The sequence below is a fragment of the Budorcas taxicolor genome, chromosome 3 (genome assembly GCF_023091745.1).
Source record: "Budorcas taxicolor isolate Tak-1 chromosome 3, Takin1.1, whole genome shotgun sequence".
In the NCBI taxonomy this organism is placed as follows: domain Eukaryota; kingdom Metazoa; phylum Chordata; class Mammalia; order Artiodactyla; family Bovidae; genus Budorcas; species Budorcas taxicolor.
Genome location: NC_068912.1, coordinates 75,202,522 through 75,218,314, shown reverse-complemented (window position 1 = coordinate 75,218,314; position 15,793 = coordinate 75,202,522). Strand labels below are relative to the sequence as shown.

At 38.9% G+C, this 15,793-nt stretch overlaps 1 protein-coding gene across 1 annotated transcript in view; it reads left to right on the top strand.

The window, feature by feature from the left end:
- The window catches only part of LRRC7 (leucine rich repeat containing 7), a 492,466-nt gene that overhangs the window by 330,224 nt on the left and 146,449 nt on the right, over positions 1–15,793 (top strand). The window contains exon 8 of the mRNA XM_052637059.1: positions 10,168–10,242. Coding sequence (XP_052493019.1) covers positions 10,168–10,242 — 75 coding nt within the window. The remainder of the gene's footprint in view (positions 1–10,167; positions 10,243–15,793) is intronic.

Sequence of the window (15,793 nt, the reverse complement as noted above, 5' to 3'; positions counted from 1 at the left end):
TCTTCCTGACCCAGGGATTGAACCAGGATCTCCTACATTGCAGGCAGATTCTTTACCATCTGAGCCACCAGGGAAGCTTAAGTGTGTTGTGAAATTAAAAAATGAAGGAAAATGAGGGAAAGTTTCTTAAAATGCAGTCATATTTCCCTGGAGGGGCATGTGTGTACAGTTGTGTCCAACTTTTTGCAACCCCACGGACTGCCCAGGGAGCAGGTTGCCATACTGGACTGGGTTGCCATTTCCATCTTCAGGATTATTCCCACCCCAGGAATCCTGCATTGGCAGGTGGATTCTTAATTACTTGAGCTGCCTGGGAAGCCCTGCTTCCTTGGCAGATTGCAAGCTCTAACATTATCAAGCAAAAATGATAAAGTAAAAAGTAAATAAATAATACTTTGAAATATTGATCTCAAAATTTAGAAAGGATGTAATAACAGATAACTCAATGAAATGTCATAATTGGGTCACTTTGGTTAAAGAATATAATTTTTTTAATTTGCATTGGATATTTTACATGTGTTAATTTGAGAAACCACTTTCTTGTGTATTATCAGCATTTTGAACCAGGTTCCATGTTGACTTCCAGTTCTGCATTATTTCTGAGAATAAAAATTTTTTGTTACTACAGTGTCTACTAGATAATCTCAATAATCTTAAGACATTTCAAATGCAAAGTTCTTTTTTAAGTTTTAGAGTTCCCTAGTTTAATTTTGACAAAATTAGATAAATGTCAGATGTTATATTTTTCAGTGAACATTTCTCTTAGCCTTATTGGAAGAAAACATTTAATAGAGGTATAAATAAATATAATCAAACTCTATTATCCAAATTAGTGAAATAAAAGTAACACCTGTAGTCAAATAAAGAGAACAGAGTAAACTGCATATACATGACAGGAGTTTTTGGAATCTGTTGTAGTAATGGAAACTGTATGTTAAAACTGATGTAACCATTTTCTTAGATCACTTCGACTAATAAAAATAAGATTATTTAATACTATAGTGGTGTAGGTAAGTATAAATGTAAGACAAGACACTGAAATGTTCCCTAATTCTTTTATTAAATTAATGCCTATATCACAAAGAGTCAGACATGACTTAGCAACTGAACAACAACAATATACTATAGGATTTGGAAAACACAGAAAAGAATTCCTATGAAGAAAAAAATAATTATGATTTTATCATATTTTTTCTAGTGTTTTAAAAAATGAAAGCAAATATAAAAACTTCAAAGTAACAAATAACTGCCAACTGAAAAGAACAATCGTTAACCATTTTTTGTATCTGAGTTAGATTTGGGGGAGGGGAAGGAAATAAAACAATGTAGACCAAGAAGCTGGAATTAAGATTGATGGGAGAAATATCAAAAACCTCCAGTATGCAGATGACACCCCTCTTATGGCAGAAAGTAAAGAAGAACTAAAGAACCTCCTGATGAGGGTGAAGGAGGAGAATGAAAAAACTGAGTTAAAACTCAACATTCAGAAAACTAAGATCATGGCATCTGTTCTCATCACTTCATGGCAAATAAATGGGGAAACAGTGGCAGACTTTATTTTGGGGGGCTCCAAAATCACAGCAGATGGTGACTGCAGCCATGAAATTAAAAGATACTTACTCCTTGGAAGGAAAGTTATAACCAACCTAGACGGCATATTAAAAAGCAGAGACATTACTTTGCCAACAAAGGTTCATCTAATCAACGCTATGGTTTTTCCAGTAGTCATGTATGGATGTGAGAGTTGAACTATAAGGAAAGCTGAGCCCCAAAGAATTGATGCTTTTGAACTGTGGTGTTGGAGACAACTCTTGAGAGTCCCTTGGACTGCAAGGAGATCCAAGCAGTCCATCCTAAAGGAAAGACTGATGCTGAAGCTGAAACTCCAATACATGGCCACCTGATGTGAAGAACTGACTTATTGGAAAAGACCCTGATGCTGGGAGAGATTGAAGGCAGAAGGAGAAAGGGAAGACAGAGGATGAGATGGTTGGATGGCATCACTGATTCAATGGACATGAGTTTGAGTAAACTTCCAGGAGTTTGTGATAGACAGGGAGGCCTGGCATGCTGCAGTACATGGCATCACAGAGTCGGACATGACTGAGCAATGGAACTGAACTAAACTGATCCTATCCCTTCATGGGAAATAGGGGAAAAAGTGGAAACAGCGAACGATTTCATTTTCTTGGGCTACACAATCACTGTGGATGGTGGCTACAGCCACAAAATGCTTGCTCCTTGGAAAAAGGAAAAAATGCTTGCTCCTTGGAAGACAACCTGTGATCAATCTAAACAACAAGTTAAAAAGAGACATCACTTTGCCAACAAAGGTCCATATAGTCTAAGCTATGGTTTTTTCAGTAGTCATGCATGGATGTAGCAGTTGGCCCATAAAGAAGGCTGAATGTTGAAGAATTGATGCTTTTGAATTGTGGTGCTAGAGAAGACTCTTGAAAGTCCTTCAGACAGCAAAGAGTTCAAACCAGTCAATCCTAAAGGAAATCAACCCTGAATATTCATTGGAAAGACTGATGTTGAAGCTAAATCTCCAATACTTTGGCCACCTGAAGTCGGCTAAATCTCTGCTACTTTGGCCACCTGAAGGTTCTTTTGCCAAGAACCAATCATTGGAAAAGACCTTGATGCTGGGAAAGATTGAGGGCAGGAGGAGAAGGGACAACAGTGGTGAGATTGTTGGATGGCATCACTGACTCAGTGGACATCAGTTCAGTTCAGCTCAGTTCAGTCTCTCAGTAGTGTCCGACTCTTTGCGATCTCATGGACTGCAGCTCGCCAGGCCACCCTGTCCATCACTGACTCCTGGACATGAGTTTGAGTAAACTTTGGAAGATAGTGAAGGACAGAGAAGCCTGACATACTGCAGTCAATGGGGTCACAGAGTCAGACATGACTGAGTGACTGAACAACACCAGACCCCAAGTAAAAGTCTCCCTTCTAGTCCTACTCCAATTCCAGGACAATTACTATTTTTAGTTTTGTGTGCATCTATTCTATATATTACTATTTTTATTGTATGTATATGTATTTATAAATATGTAACACTTTAAAATCTATGCTGATTTGTGTTATACAAATTTTCCATACTTGCTTTCTCATTCAATGTTATTTGCAAGGTCTATCTTACATAAAAATATAGATAATTCATTCTCATTGTTGTACACTGTACCAACTTATGATTTTATCATAATTTGGTTATCTCTTTTCTTATGCTGTTGTTTATTTAAAGTGTGACAAAGTTTTTAATATTATTAATTATCCATAATAAAATTTTTCTGCAATAAGTTTTTTCTATGTGTCAGATAATTTTAGTATGATAACTGCCCCAAAACCAAAGTGAACATTTTGATAACATGAGATACATATTTGAAAATGTTTTCCTAAAATACTACACTAAGTTATAATCATTAAAGGAGTTATATGAGTGTCCAGTGCACAACACCTTCATGAACATGAAGTATGCCAAGCCATTCTTCAGTTAATTCACTCATTTTTAATGGAAACAATTGATTTTGAGAATGAAATCAAATGGTGTGAATAAAAGGCAATTTGTGCGTTAGGTTGGGTGAAAGCCATTTAGTTTAGTTCCAAGATCCATTTCAAAACTGTCTATTGATTATGATACATCATTGCATCTTTATGTTGTTTCAGCAAGGTTATATATTGATCTGCTAAATATACTTGGTCTCTTCTTATATTAGGAAGTTGTTGAGATTTCCTCTGTGACACATTTTATATAACATCCAGTAATGAAAACATTATCTATTTTTTAGAAATCCAGCGTATGCTTTACTTCCTTTATTGGGCATTTGTGATCACCAGCATTCTTCATTATTTCAGAATTTCAGTTTTAAGCTGTAACATGATGTCATCTTTGGACCCAGCAGATCTGAGTTATGATCCCAGCTACAGTTACACAACCCTTATCCACCTATTCTTATTTTCCCCAGAAAATGATATTCAGAGTATTCATCTGTAAAGTAGGACTACTGTTACCCTGTTATGTTATTAAGTTAATTAAATGGAACTTTTGAAATAAAGTAGAAATATAGGTTAGCATCAGTAATCCCTCTCCAAATTGTCTTAGAGGCCTAGAGTCCCCAGAAGAACCCAGCATGAGAGATATTTTAGAGGTATTATTGGTCAATTTTATCTGACATTTTACCTAATGGTGGCTCAGATGGTAAAGAATCCAACTGCAATGCAGGAGATCCGGGTTCCATCCCCAGGTTGGGAAGAACCTATAGGAGAAGGGAATGACTACCCACGCCAGTATTCTTGCCTGGGAAATACCATGGGCAGAGGAACATGGCAGGCTACAGTCCATGGGTTGCAAAGAGTCTGACATGACTGAGCAGCTAACACTTTCACTTTCACCTTACCTGACACAGCCAAGGGAGCAAGCAATGTAGTTCACCAAAGGTTACCCATATCCTTAAGATCATGCAAGGTCTTATGTTTCCAGAGCATTCTCCCTTGCCCACACATACCAATGTGTCATAATACCCAGGGTTACGGCTTGAATTTTGTCATTGCCTGAAACAATTTCAGCAATCTTGACCTCCTAACTTCTGCTCTCTGGTTCTAACTTTTTATCCTTTTACTTCTCTCAATCCTTCACTCCTGCTACATTCTGTCTGGCCTCGTGGAAACCTGAAATCCCTTATTCTGTGTTTTCCTAGATTGTCAGTCTCCCACCTGGCTCCCCCAAAAGTTAAAATAACAGTGATCATTGATAAAGCTCTTTGGATTCCCCTCAGTTTCTTCTTTGATTCCCCTCAGACAATTCCAATATGAACCATTCTCATCTAGTACCTTCCTGTCAGCTTTCTTTTTCGCCTCAGCTTCCACAATTTCTTCCTAGCTCCTCAATTTCTCTCCTCTCATCTCGCCCAGACTTTACAAAGAATATTCTATCTGTACTGTTCCCATTTATTTGCCTATTATTTATTTTCAACCCACTGTAATATAGTTATCTCATGAAGCTACTATCACTAAGTTTACCAGTATGTAACTATTTCCAAAACTGAGTTCCCATTTTCATCTTTTATTTTACCAGACACCTCTCCAGTGTATGATACTTTTCTTCACTTCCTTATTTTAATACAACTCTGTTAATTGGACTTTAATAAGCCCTTACTCTCCTGGACTCCATTTCTTCTTGCCTTCTTCTGTATTTTGCTCTTCTTTTACTGACCCTTTCCAGATGGACCCCAACAAGGGTCCTCCCGCCTGGTGTCCTTCCAGCCAATAGAACAAGACTGAGTTCAGCTCAGGAGCAAAGGAAAGTTTTATTCTTTGATCAGGAAATGAAGAGGTGGAGCTCACACTGTAGCGCACGTGCTCTAGAGGGCGCAGATGTGCTGCTTTAGGCTCCATATCACAGTGCCAGATGCAATGTCTCTGCTCATGCCCCAAGATGAGGTGTTCAACATAACTGGTACAGCCATTTTACACTAGAAAACTCTGTTCTGAAGTGCCTGGGGCAAGGCTTCTGTGGGTGGCACCCTATGAGAAGTGTAACAAGAAGAAGTTCCAAGGGAAAAAAGGTTCTATTTTATTACCCAGATCCTACTTTTATTTCTTGGAAATTTTTAGTGGGCTTTGCCAGTGACACTTCTGTTTTCAACTGTCAAGTGTTAGTATCCACAGTGTTCCTTCCTCAGTCGCCTGTACCTCTGATTCTCTTCACATTCCCCATAGGGAGCTCATCCACAAGAGTTCTATTCCCACAAAATACCTAAGTTGAACATCCTTACCTCAGACTCATCCCGTAAGCTTCAGATTTTAATAGCCAACTGATTTCTGGACGTGTCCATCTGTGTCTCACAGAAACCTAAAGCTAATCGTGATCAAAACTGAATTAAGTGCTCTGTGACAACCTAGAGGGGTGGGAGATTGGAGGGAGGTTCCAGAGGGGAAAGTGGGAAGGAGATACAAAAAGAAAGGGATCTGTGTGTACCTGTGACTGATTTGTGTTGATGTATGGCAGAAACCAATACAGTATTATAAAGCAATTACCTTCCAACTAAAAATAAATAAATTTTTAAAAACGCATCCAATCTCTTTCATAAACCTACTCCTACCTCCATATTCTGCACCCCCATAGTTGTCAGTACCATATGCTGTGTAACTGGGGGACATGCATCTTCTAAAGGTCTCCTGAATCCAACTTCTCTTTATTTCTCATTATTTCTTTATTACTAGTCCTAATAAACTTTTCTGGCTTCTTCTTTTCATTTTTCAAAAAGGAAGTTGGCGCTAGTGGTAAAGAACCTGCCTGCCAATGTGGAAGATATCAGACATGGGTTTGATCCCTGGGTCAGGAAGATCCCCTGGAGGAGGGCATGGCAACCCGCTCCAGTATTCTTGCCTGGAGAATCCATGGACAGAGGAGCCTGTTGGGCTATTGGCCATAGGGTCGCACAGAGTCAGACACTACTGAAGTGACTTAGCATGCGTGCAGAGTGATAAGGATAAAATATCACTTCCTCTTAGAAATCCTTTAGTGATCCTCCTTGACCCATAAGATACATTCCTATCTCCTTAACAAAACGTGAGGCCTTGACAGACCCTACCCTCTTTTGTTAGCCTCATTTTCTGCTGCTTACACTAGTTACTCCATATTAAACTTGACAATTCAGTAAAGCAAACTGCCTATGGTTCCCCTGCATACATCATGCTGTTTCTCACCTCTCTGATTCTGGTTAAAATATGCTTCCTCTCCTCTTCTTTCTTCTCACCAGTTCCTTCTCATCTCAGCTTCAGGAATCCATGTCTGGTTTCCCTTGATACTATAGCATTATAGACCCCTCCTTCTTTGTATTCCCATAATGTCACGTAATTGCTCTTTATATGTTTGCTCAAGAAATAGACTATGGGTGGGTTTATTCCTTGAAGGCAGAGATCATAGCACATATTTTGACTCTAGTGAAGTAGCTGGACTTAGAAGCTGTGTAAAAAACACTTATAAAATTAAGGGATAACTAAATTATGAAAGTACTATATCTTCATTCTTGTCATTCTTTATTTCATAGAGTGTCACTGTGTGGCAGGGGCAGTTGTTGTTGTTTAGTCACTAAGTTGTGTCTGACTCTTTTTAGTAGTCACCCAATATTCCTTGAATTCCTCCCACATTCCCCAGCCTTCCCTAAACTTAGGTCCAGGCTGTATAAACAGTTCTAGACAATGAGCTATAAGAAGAAGTGATTCAGTGTCACTTCCAGCCTAAGATCTGTAAGGGCAGTGGCTAGTTTCCATACTCTCTCCCTGCTTTGACTCTTCTGAAAGTCTTGGTTTGCTGGTAACACAAGACTGGTTGGTGGGGGGCAGAAACCCACAGTGAATATGAAATGAGTAAGTAATCCTGTTTGTTAAGCCACTGAGATTTCAGGATTAATTTGTTACCACAGCACAGCTAGACTTCCTGAATAATGCTCATTGTTTCAAGTTTATACACTAGCCTCTGTCTTATTCCATAAACTTGTGTTGAGCTGGAGAAGGCAATGGCACCCCACTCCAGCACTCTTGCCTGGAAAATCCCATGGATGGAGGAGCCTGGTGGGCAGCAGTCCATGGGTTCGCCAAGAGTCAGACACGACTGAGCAACTTACACTTTTCACTTTCATGCATTGGAGAAGGAAATGGCAACCCACTCCAGTGTTCTTGCCTGGAGAATCCCAGGGATGGGGGAGCCTCATGGGCTGGCGTCTGTGGGGTCGCACAGAGTCGGACACGACTGAAGCGACTTAGCAGCAGCAGCTTAGCAGTGTTGAGCTAAGGTATGCAACTTTTTCTCTTCCCCTAGAGTCTGCATGATGCCTGAGCTTAGAAATATTATGCCATATGACTGATACAGAGACAGAGTTTCCCAATAGAGTAGTTCACTCCCTGTCCCCCATGAGCTAAGCAATAGTGGGAATATTTTCATATACAAAAATCCACCCCCGACCTTTCTCATGTAGTCCTAACTATTTTCCAAGTTGAAACTTTAGATTTTGATCCTTGTTACAAACGAAACTTCTCTCAGGAATAGCACCATGTTCCATCGCATTTGCAGGCTAAAGGCATCAGAAACTTATCTCCAAAGTAGTCCAGAAGTCTCTGAAGTGTATTGTACTGACCCATAATTATCAATAGTCCAGAGTAACATTGATACCATTCCATTCTTTTCCACTGAATATCCCATCAAATATACTAGCTTTCCTCATTAGGTCTCAAATTTTACTGAACTGTGGTTGTATCTTATTTCAGTGATAATTTTTTTAGTTGGAGACCAAAAAAAAAAAAAATCTGACTTAAGGTGATGGCTCAGACGGTAAAGAATCTGCCTGCAATGCAGGAGACCAGGGATTGATCCCTGGGTCAGGAAAATCCCCTGGAGAAGGGAATGACAACCCTCGCCAGCATTCTTGCCTGGAGAACTGCATGGACAAAGGAGCTTGGCAGGCTGTTGTCCATGGAGTCACAAAGAGTCAGACACAACTGAGTGACTAACAACAAGGTGTGGCTTAATTCTAAGCTTAAATGATGCCATCAGGATCCATCTTTTAATTCAAACAGGCTCTCCTTCTTACCTTGTGCCTGAAGCCCCCAGAACTGTACCCTTCCAGCTTCAAATCCAGCAGACGAGAGCAAGAGTCTTTTCCCCAAGTCCCAGTCAAAGACGTCTTCCCTGGTGGCTCAGTGGTAAAGAATCCCCCCGTCAATTCAGGAGATGGTGGTTCAATTCCTGGGTCAGGAAGATCCCCAGGAAAAGGAAATGGCAACCCTCCAGTATTCTTACCTGGAGAATTTCATGGACAGAGCAGCCTGGCAGACTACAGTCCATGGGATCGCAAGAGAGTCGGATACAGCTTAGCGACTAAACAAGGACAAAACCCCGTCAGAGAACCATTGCTTCTTATCTGCTCTGAGTGGATCCTTGAGCCAAACCCTGAGGGCAGGTGAATAAAAGGCAGTAATTAGTTTTGGCCATTGTCAATTCCCTGGAGTGGTTAAAAAAAGAAAAAAGGAATCAACTTCAAAGGAAGCAGGTAGCCTTAGAGTGGGAGCAGGGGAGACAGTTTCTGGAAAGAAATCAGGAAGAGGTCATCATAAATCAAGAACTGATGCTGTCAGCAATAGCAGCCGACCCTCTGAATAGTCTGCTTCCCAGGAGACAGAATTTAGAAACAGCTTCGAATTTTGGAATTAAAGTATCTATTATGCACAGTATGTTACCTCTTAATCATATTCTCTTTTTTTCTCTGAACTTCTCTACATTATTCTTTTCTCCCATATGATGCCTTGTGATTTTGTTATTTATATACATTTATTTCCCCAATTAGCTCCTCAGCTACTTCAAGGCAGGGACTAGCTTTGAATAACTGTGGATCCTGCATTGTATGTTTTGCATAGTAGGCCTCCCCATTATTCAACAAATAATTTTTTGTTGAGTAAATGAAAAGATAAGAAATGAGTGGGTCTTATACTATTATTGTGTGTGTGTGTGTGTGTGTTCCTTCACTCACTTGTATCAAACTCCTTGCAACCCCATGGACTATAGCTCACCAGGCTCCTCTGTCCATGAAATTTCCAGGCAAGAATACTGGCATGGGTTGCCACTTCCTTCTCCACGGGCTCTTCCTGACTCAGGGTGTCTCCTGCCTTGGCAGGCAGATTCTTTACTATTGTACGACTTGGGAAGCTCCTATACTATTATTACATCATGGAGCAGAGGGTGTTTGTGTGTATGGTGTTATGATAAAAAAACTACCATTTACCAAGTACCATGGCAAACAATGAGGATCTGAGGACCTAGGGATTAAAAACTGAGTACTACTCTGCCCTTCAAAAAATTATACTCTAGTGAAGAAGACAGAGATTGATAAATACTGCAGAGAATAGTTATTGCATGTTAAGGGAGAGTAATAGATTCTACCTTTTATTATTCTTGTTCTAATGGTTTCCACATCAATTATAGGTTGGCTACCTCAGGGAATACCAGTTTTGCTAGAAGAGATCTGTTAAACTTGGAATTTCTTAGAGGATTAACAATGGATTCCCAAATAAAAGTTTCAGATCCAATAAATTACATCTTATACTGTGATAAGAAAAGACTAATGTAGTTTTCTTCTCCTTTCTCTTTTCTCCCTACTTCCCCAGCCTGAAGTTCTGGATCAAATACAAAATTTAAGGGAGCTGTGGATGGATAACAATGCATTGCAAGTGCTACCTGGGGTATGTAAGTTTTTATTATGCCATGTCGTCTAGCATCTACATTGTATATTAACTGTAACTGATAATGGTTAATCTTACATCTTAAACCTCAGTGTTTTCCTTTCAAAGTTAAACATTTGATAATAATATTACATCAAGTGTTTTTCACTAGTTTTTTAATACTGAGTGTTACGAGTGTTATGTGTGTTATCGGTGAGTAAAATGAGTATGTAACATATGAAAGATTTTTCTTACACTCTTAGAAGTACATTTCATCTCTTTCTGTGCTTACTGTTTTTCAAATCTGAACAAAATTATATTGTTGTATGAAAAAAATGCTATACATAATACCAAGCCTTAGTTTTACAAAATCAATTTTTTTCTTATCGGTAATTAGATAGTGGTTTCTGCTCATATTGTTTGAGCTCTTCCACAAGATAAAAACTCTCTCAGTTCAGGTGATTTCCAGTAGACCTATTTGATTTTTTGAAAAACACAAAGAACATAACTTGTTAAAAATAGGAAGTTAGAGTCAAATTATCTCTCTAACAGAAAATTCAGTAATATCTTCTGAATCATAGGTGGACTAATCAACTCACTGAGTGTGACCATTCATTTTCCATCCAGTGAAAGAATGGCTTTCCATGTAACACTGTTTCTTGCCACTCATGACACGTGCACTCAAGTTTGAGCATGTACATGCATACACAGGGCTTCCCAAGTGGCTCAATGGTAAAGAATCCTCCTGCAATGCCAGAGACATGGGTTCAGTCCCTGGGTTGGGAAGGTCCTCTGGAGGAGAAAATGACAACCCACTCCAGTATTCTTGCCTGGGAAATCCCATGGACAGAGGAGCCTGGTGAGCTACGGTCCATGGGGTCACAAAAGAGTTGGACACAACTTAGCAACTAAACAACACACACAAAAAACAACTAGAAGGCTCTCAGTAGTGAGAACCACTCTAAACTCCTTGCATGGGGTTAAGTAGCCAGGGCAGTTGGTTGTGGAATAATTAATTCTTCAGCCACTGAGATTTCAATGTGTGCTCCTAAAGCCAGACTTGATTCTTTGTTTGAACTGACATTAAACATTTCTTAAAATGATTGCAAAAGCAAGAAGAGGAAGCTATTCTCTTTTGAATAAGCATGGGACCACATAAAGAAGAAAATCTGACAAAAGATTAGGGAAAATATACTTTCTTCTCTCACCAAAAAATACATTTCTACTATCCTCACAAATACAAAACAGAAAAGCATGCATATTTTCTGTTTATTGATTTATTAAAAACCATATACAAATATACCTCTATGAATTAGAAACCATGCTCATGTGAGAATTACAAAAATAATATATTCAATGACCTTGAGCATATTTGTTTGAGAGGTTTGCATATAACAGAAGAGACAAATCTATATTCTACTACACATAGCAGAGACTGATATGTGCCATATTCAAGGTGTATATCAGTTCAGTTCAGTTGCTCGGTCATGTCCCACTCTCTGCGACCCCATAGACTGCAGCACACCAGGCTTCCCTGTCAATCACCAACTCCCGGAACCTACTCAAACTCATGTCCATCATGTTAGTGGAAATCAGAATGCGTGTCTAGTGGGAAAAGTTTATACCTGCAGTGTATTTATTTATTCAAAACTACTTACATAGCATTTATCAGGGGCTACGCACCATCTAGATATTTTACAAGTGACTCACCAAATTCTCAGAGCAACCCTGTGAAGCAGAATTTATTACCAAGCCCATGTTATAGATGAGGAAACTGAAATAGAAAGAGTAAGTAACTGGGCCAAGGTCACACAGTAAGTAAATGGTGGACCTGTGATTCAAACCAGCTTCAGAGGCTCATGCTCACTATAATGCTCCAAATGCTGTTGCTATGGGAATCAGTAGAAGGTATGAATGAGAACTGGGCTTATCCTACTTTTCACACTTATTCTGTTCCCAAAATCCAACCTTGCAGGTGAATTCCATGGTGGTCGTTTAGTCACTAAGTCGTATCCAACTCTTGCGATCCCATGGACTGTAGCCCACCAGGCTCCTCTGTCCATGGGATTCTCCATGCAAGAATACTGGAATGGGTTGCCATTTCCTTCTCCAGGGGATTTTCCTGACCCAGGAGTCGAACCCAGATCTCCTGGATTGCATGCAGATGATTTTCCGACTGAATTATGAGGGAAGCCTGATGAATTGCATAGTCAGTGTATTATTTAATGTATTATTTAAATGTAAAGATAGTGATTCAGTTGTCTGTAAAACAGACAGTGCTGTCTAATTTGTCTGTTACAAAGTATTTTTTTCTTATATACTGCCATCTTCAAGTGGGTTTCTTGCTTTACTTAGTACACTTGAATTCCATATTTTGTGACACTCCTTATGGGAATACTTATGGGATACTCCTATACCTCCTGCCCTTAAACAGGTGTGGTTTTTGAGTGCCTAAGGCTGGCAAAGAGCTGTTAGACAATTACCTAGAAACATCTGGCCTTGAAAGTTTAAGCTTGAATGCAGTCTTCAGCCCATGTCTATGAGTTTCACAGAAGGATTAATTCTAAATATTTAGAGTCACAAGATACAGGAGAAAAAAGCACATTCCTTTTGTTTTTAGTTCACATACCATAATACATTAAGCTAATATATTTTTAAATACTTTTAGAAGCCTGGATTATCACTTATCCACTTTACTTTTCACAAATCAGAGAAGCAAATAAATAATGATCAAAAATTTGTTTGCTACGAAGCTCTGTCTTAAAACCATCACTCTAATATCAGTCAATAAAAATATAATTGAACAGCAAACTCCAATATCTCCTTTTGCTTGTAGTGGCTTCCCCTTTTTTAATTTGTTGCCCTATGCTCATCTGTAGATCCCTCATTGTCCGGATGTTGGAGTAACATTTAATATCCTCAAGAATTCTGAGTCATTGGGCTACAAAGGCCTTTATCACCCCAGGCTATTATTGCCTTTATAAGGTGCTTCAAAGTGAGGATTTAGAAAGACTCAAAAATAAACATTGAAGTGTTATTTTGCTTCCAAAAAAGATGTTTAGAAACTTCACACAAACATATTGAGTTGTGCTACAGATAGCAATTTAGGAAGCTTCGAAGAGAAAAGAAATTTTCTCATGATAAAGGAACAAAAAAAAAAAAGAAATCCTCATACACACACACATACAAACCTAAACACGTGTATTATTCTTTGTGTGCTCATCAGAAGAGATGAGCTAAGTTAGCATAATAGTTCCTTGGGGTGGACAGCTCTAAGAATTGTGACAGTGTTTTTCCAAGTGACGTATTTCTAGGCATGAGAAGAAACTCAGCCCTCTGGCCTGATTCATCCAGAGCACCCAGTTCCTAGCCTAGCAACTATTCACCTACCCTGACTGTGTTCACACTCTCTGCCTACAAAGGAAGAGCAGGGCTAGAGATATGAGCTGGATTAATAAGCAATTTAGAGGTCAGGACCTGCTAATCTAATTAATAGGCTTTATAGTCTATAATCTGATAAAATTGAGTTTGAAATTTTAGCTCCACTCCTTATTAACGGAGCAATGTTGGAATGTTACTTGTGGTGGATCTTGCCATGTGTCATCCTCCTGGAATGAAGAGCTTATTCTATTCCCTCAACCTCTGGGAATACTGCTTGCAACTCTCCACCCTCTTCAGGACTTTCCTCAGCTGAAGAGAACTTTCTCATGTAGGGTTATAACTGTATTCCAGGAGACCACCTATTCAGTGATCAATCAGTGCAAGAGTATGAAGCTCTGGCCCCTTCACTGCTACTCAAGACAACTGCAGTACTACTTGAAGAGTCAGCTGAGTAATTCCTCAGAACCATCACAGCCTACCTTCACCTGCCCAGTCCTTCTTCCTTCCTTCCTTCTTTCTTTTCACTGGTATTAATCCCAAGAATCTCTCTCAAAAATTTCTCTTTGTCTCCATTTCTCAGGGAACCCAATGTGTGATATTACTTAACCTCTAAGCTTTAGTGTGTGTTAAAGTGCAGATTCCAATTCAGTGGGTCTGGAGTGGATCTCGATTCTACATTTCTGACAAGGTGCTGATATGGCTGCTGTGTAAAACACATTCTGAGCAACAAGAACATAAAGTATTGCATCAAGTAATATGTATAAGGTACTTAGCACAGTGCCAAGTATGTGCTTGTGCAATTAATTTGTTGCTGTAGTGTTTATGTGCTTATACTCTGTCAAATAAGTAGAGACAGTATAGCAAAGTGTTATAGGCAGACAAACAAGCAGATGAATCATTGAACACAGATATGTGTGGGACATTTATTTGCAAAACATGCCCTTAAAGAAAAGGAAAATGAATTTCGTCTTGCTCTAAGTCCCATAATTCATGTCCAAGCTAAATAACCATTGTTCATCCCTTGCCCACCATATGATCTGATTCCACTCCTGTCCTCAAAAATCAGTTATTAATCCAGTCATTCCACTTCTAAATTTTTCTTCAGCCATCCCCACTTCACCCTCACTTCTGCTGCCTTAATTCAAGTCCTTTTCATCTCATTAGCTAAACAGCTTCCAGATCCTTCTGATCCTTTCAGTTCTACTCTAACTCTAGTCATAAATCTTCCCTTCACATTTCCCTGAGATTAATATTTCAAAACGCATATCTAATAATGTTATTCACCATCTTAAAAGCCTTGAATAGCTCTCCTTGCCAATAAGATAGAATTCAAATAACCTTCACATGAAAGGTAAGGCGTTTTAACAGGTGACTTCTAAGGCTTAACTTCATCACTATATTCAGTAACTTTGAATTTCCCACTCTTCCTCAAATATACTGCACTATTCTCTCTTCCAGGTACAAGTTCTCTTTTTCTCGACAAGCAGTGCCTTCCTGGCAATTTGTGGCCTTGTGCGTCTATGGCATTCTCTACAGGCTTTTTTAATTCCACATATCATAGGGCTTGATAATTATTTGTTTATTGGGCAGTTTCTTTCACTGTATGAGCACCTTAAAGATAAAGACTTTGTCTATATCATGACAAGTCTCTCCCCATACTTAGCTAAGATATTCATGATTGTTCTCTAGTATATAGGACAAACTCTGGGATGTAGTAGATCCTCAAAAAGGACTGTTGAATAAACAAAATATTGATTCTGCTTAGTAGGGTAAGGTTCAAATCTTGATTTAATACCTTTCTCATGCATTTGAAATTGTAAGCATCATTATATCAACATAAGTTGTTTGGGTAACAACTTTCTCTTCCATCCTTCCTTTTTTTTCTATATTCATTTAAGTCTTTGGCAACTTTGAGATCGTTGTTGTTATCTTTTAACATATCTATGTTGCAAGATATAGTCCCATATCATAAAATTCATCTATTTGAAGCATACAGTTCAATGGTTTTTAGCATACTCACATAATTGAACAAATATCACCACAATCTAATTTTAGAACATTTCCATTACCACTGACAGAAGCCCTGAAAGCCATTAGCAGTTATTTCCTTCCCCCTGATCTCCCAGCCTCTAGCAACCCTAGTCTACTTTCTGATTCCATAGATTTACCTATTCTGGACAATTCATATACG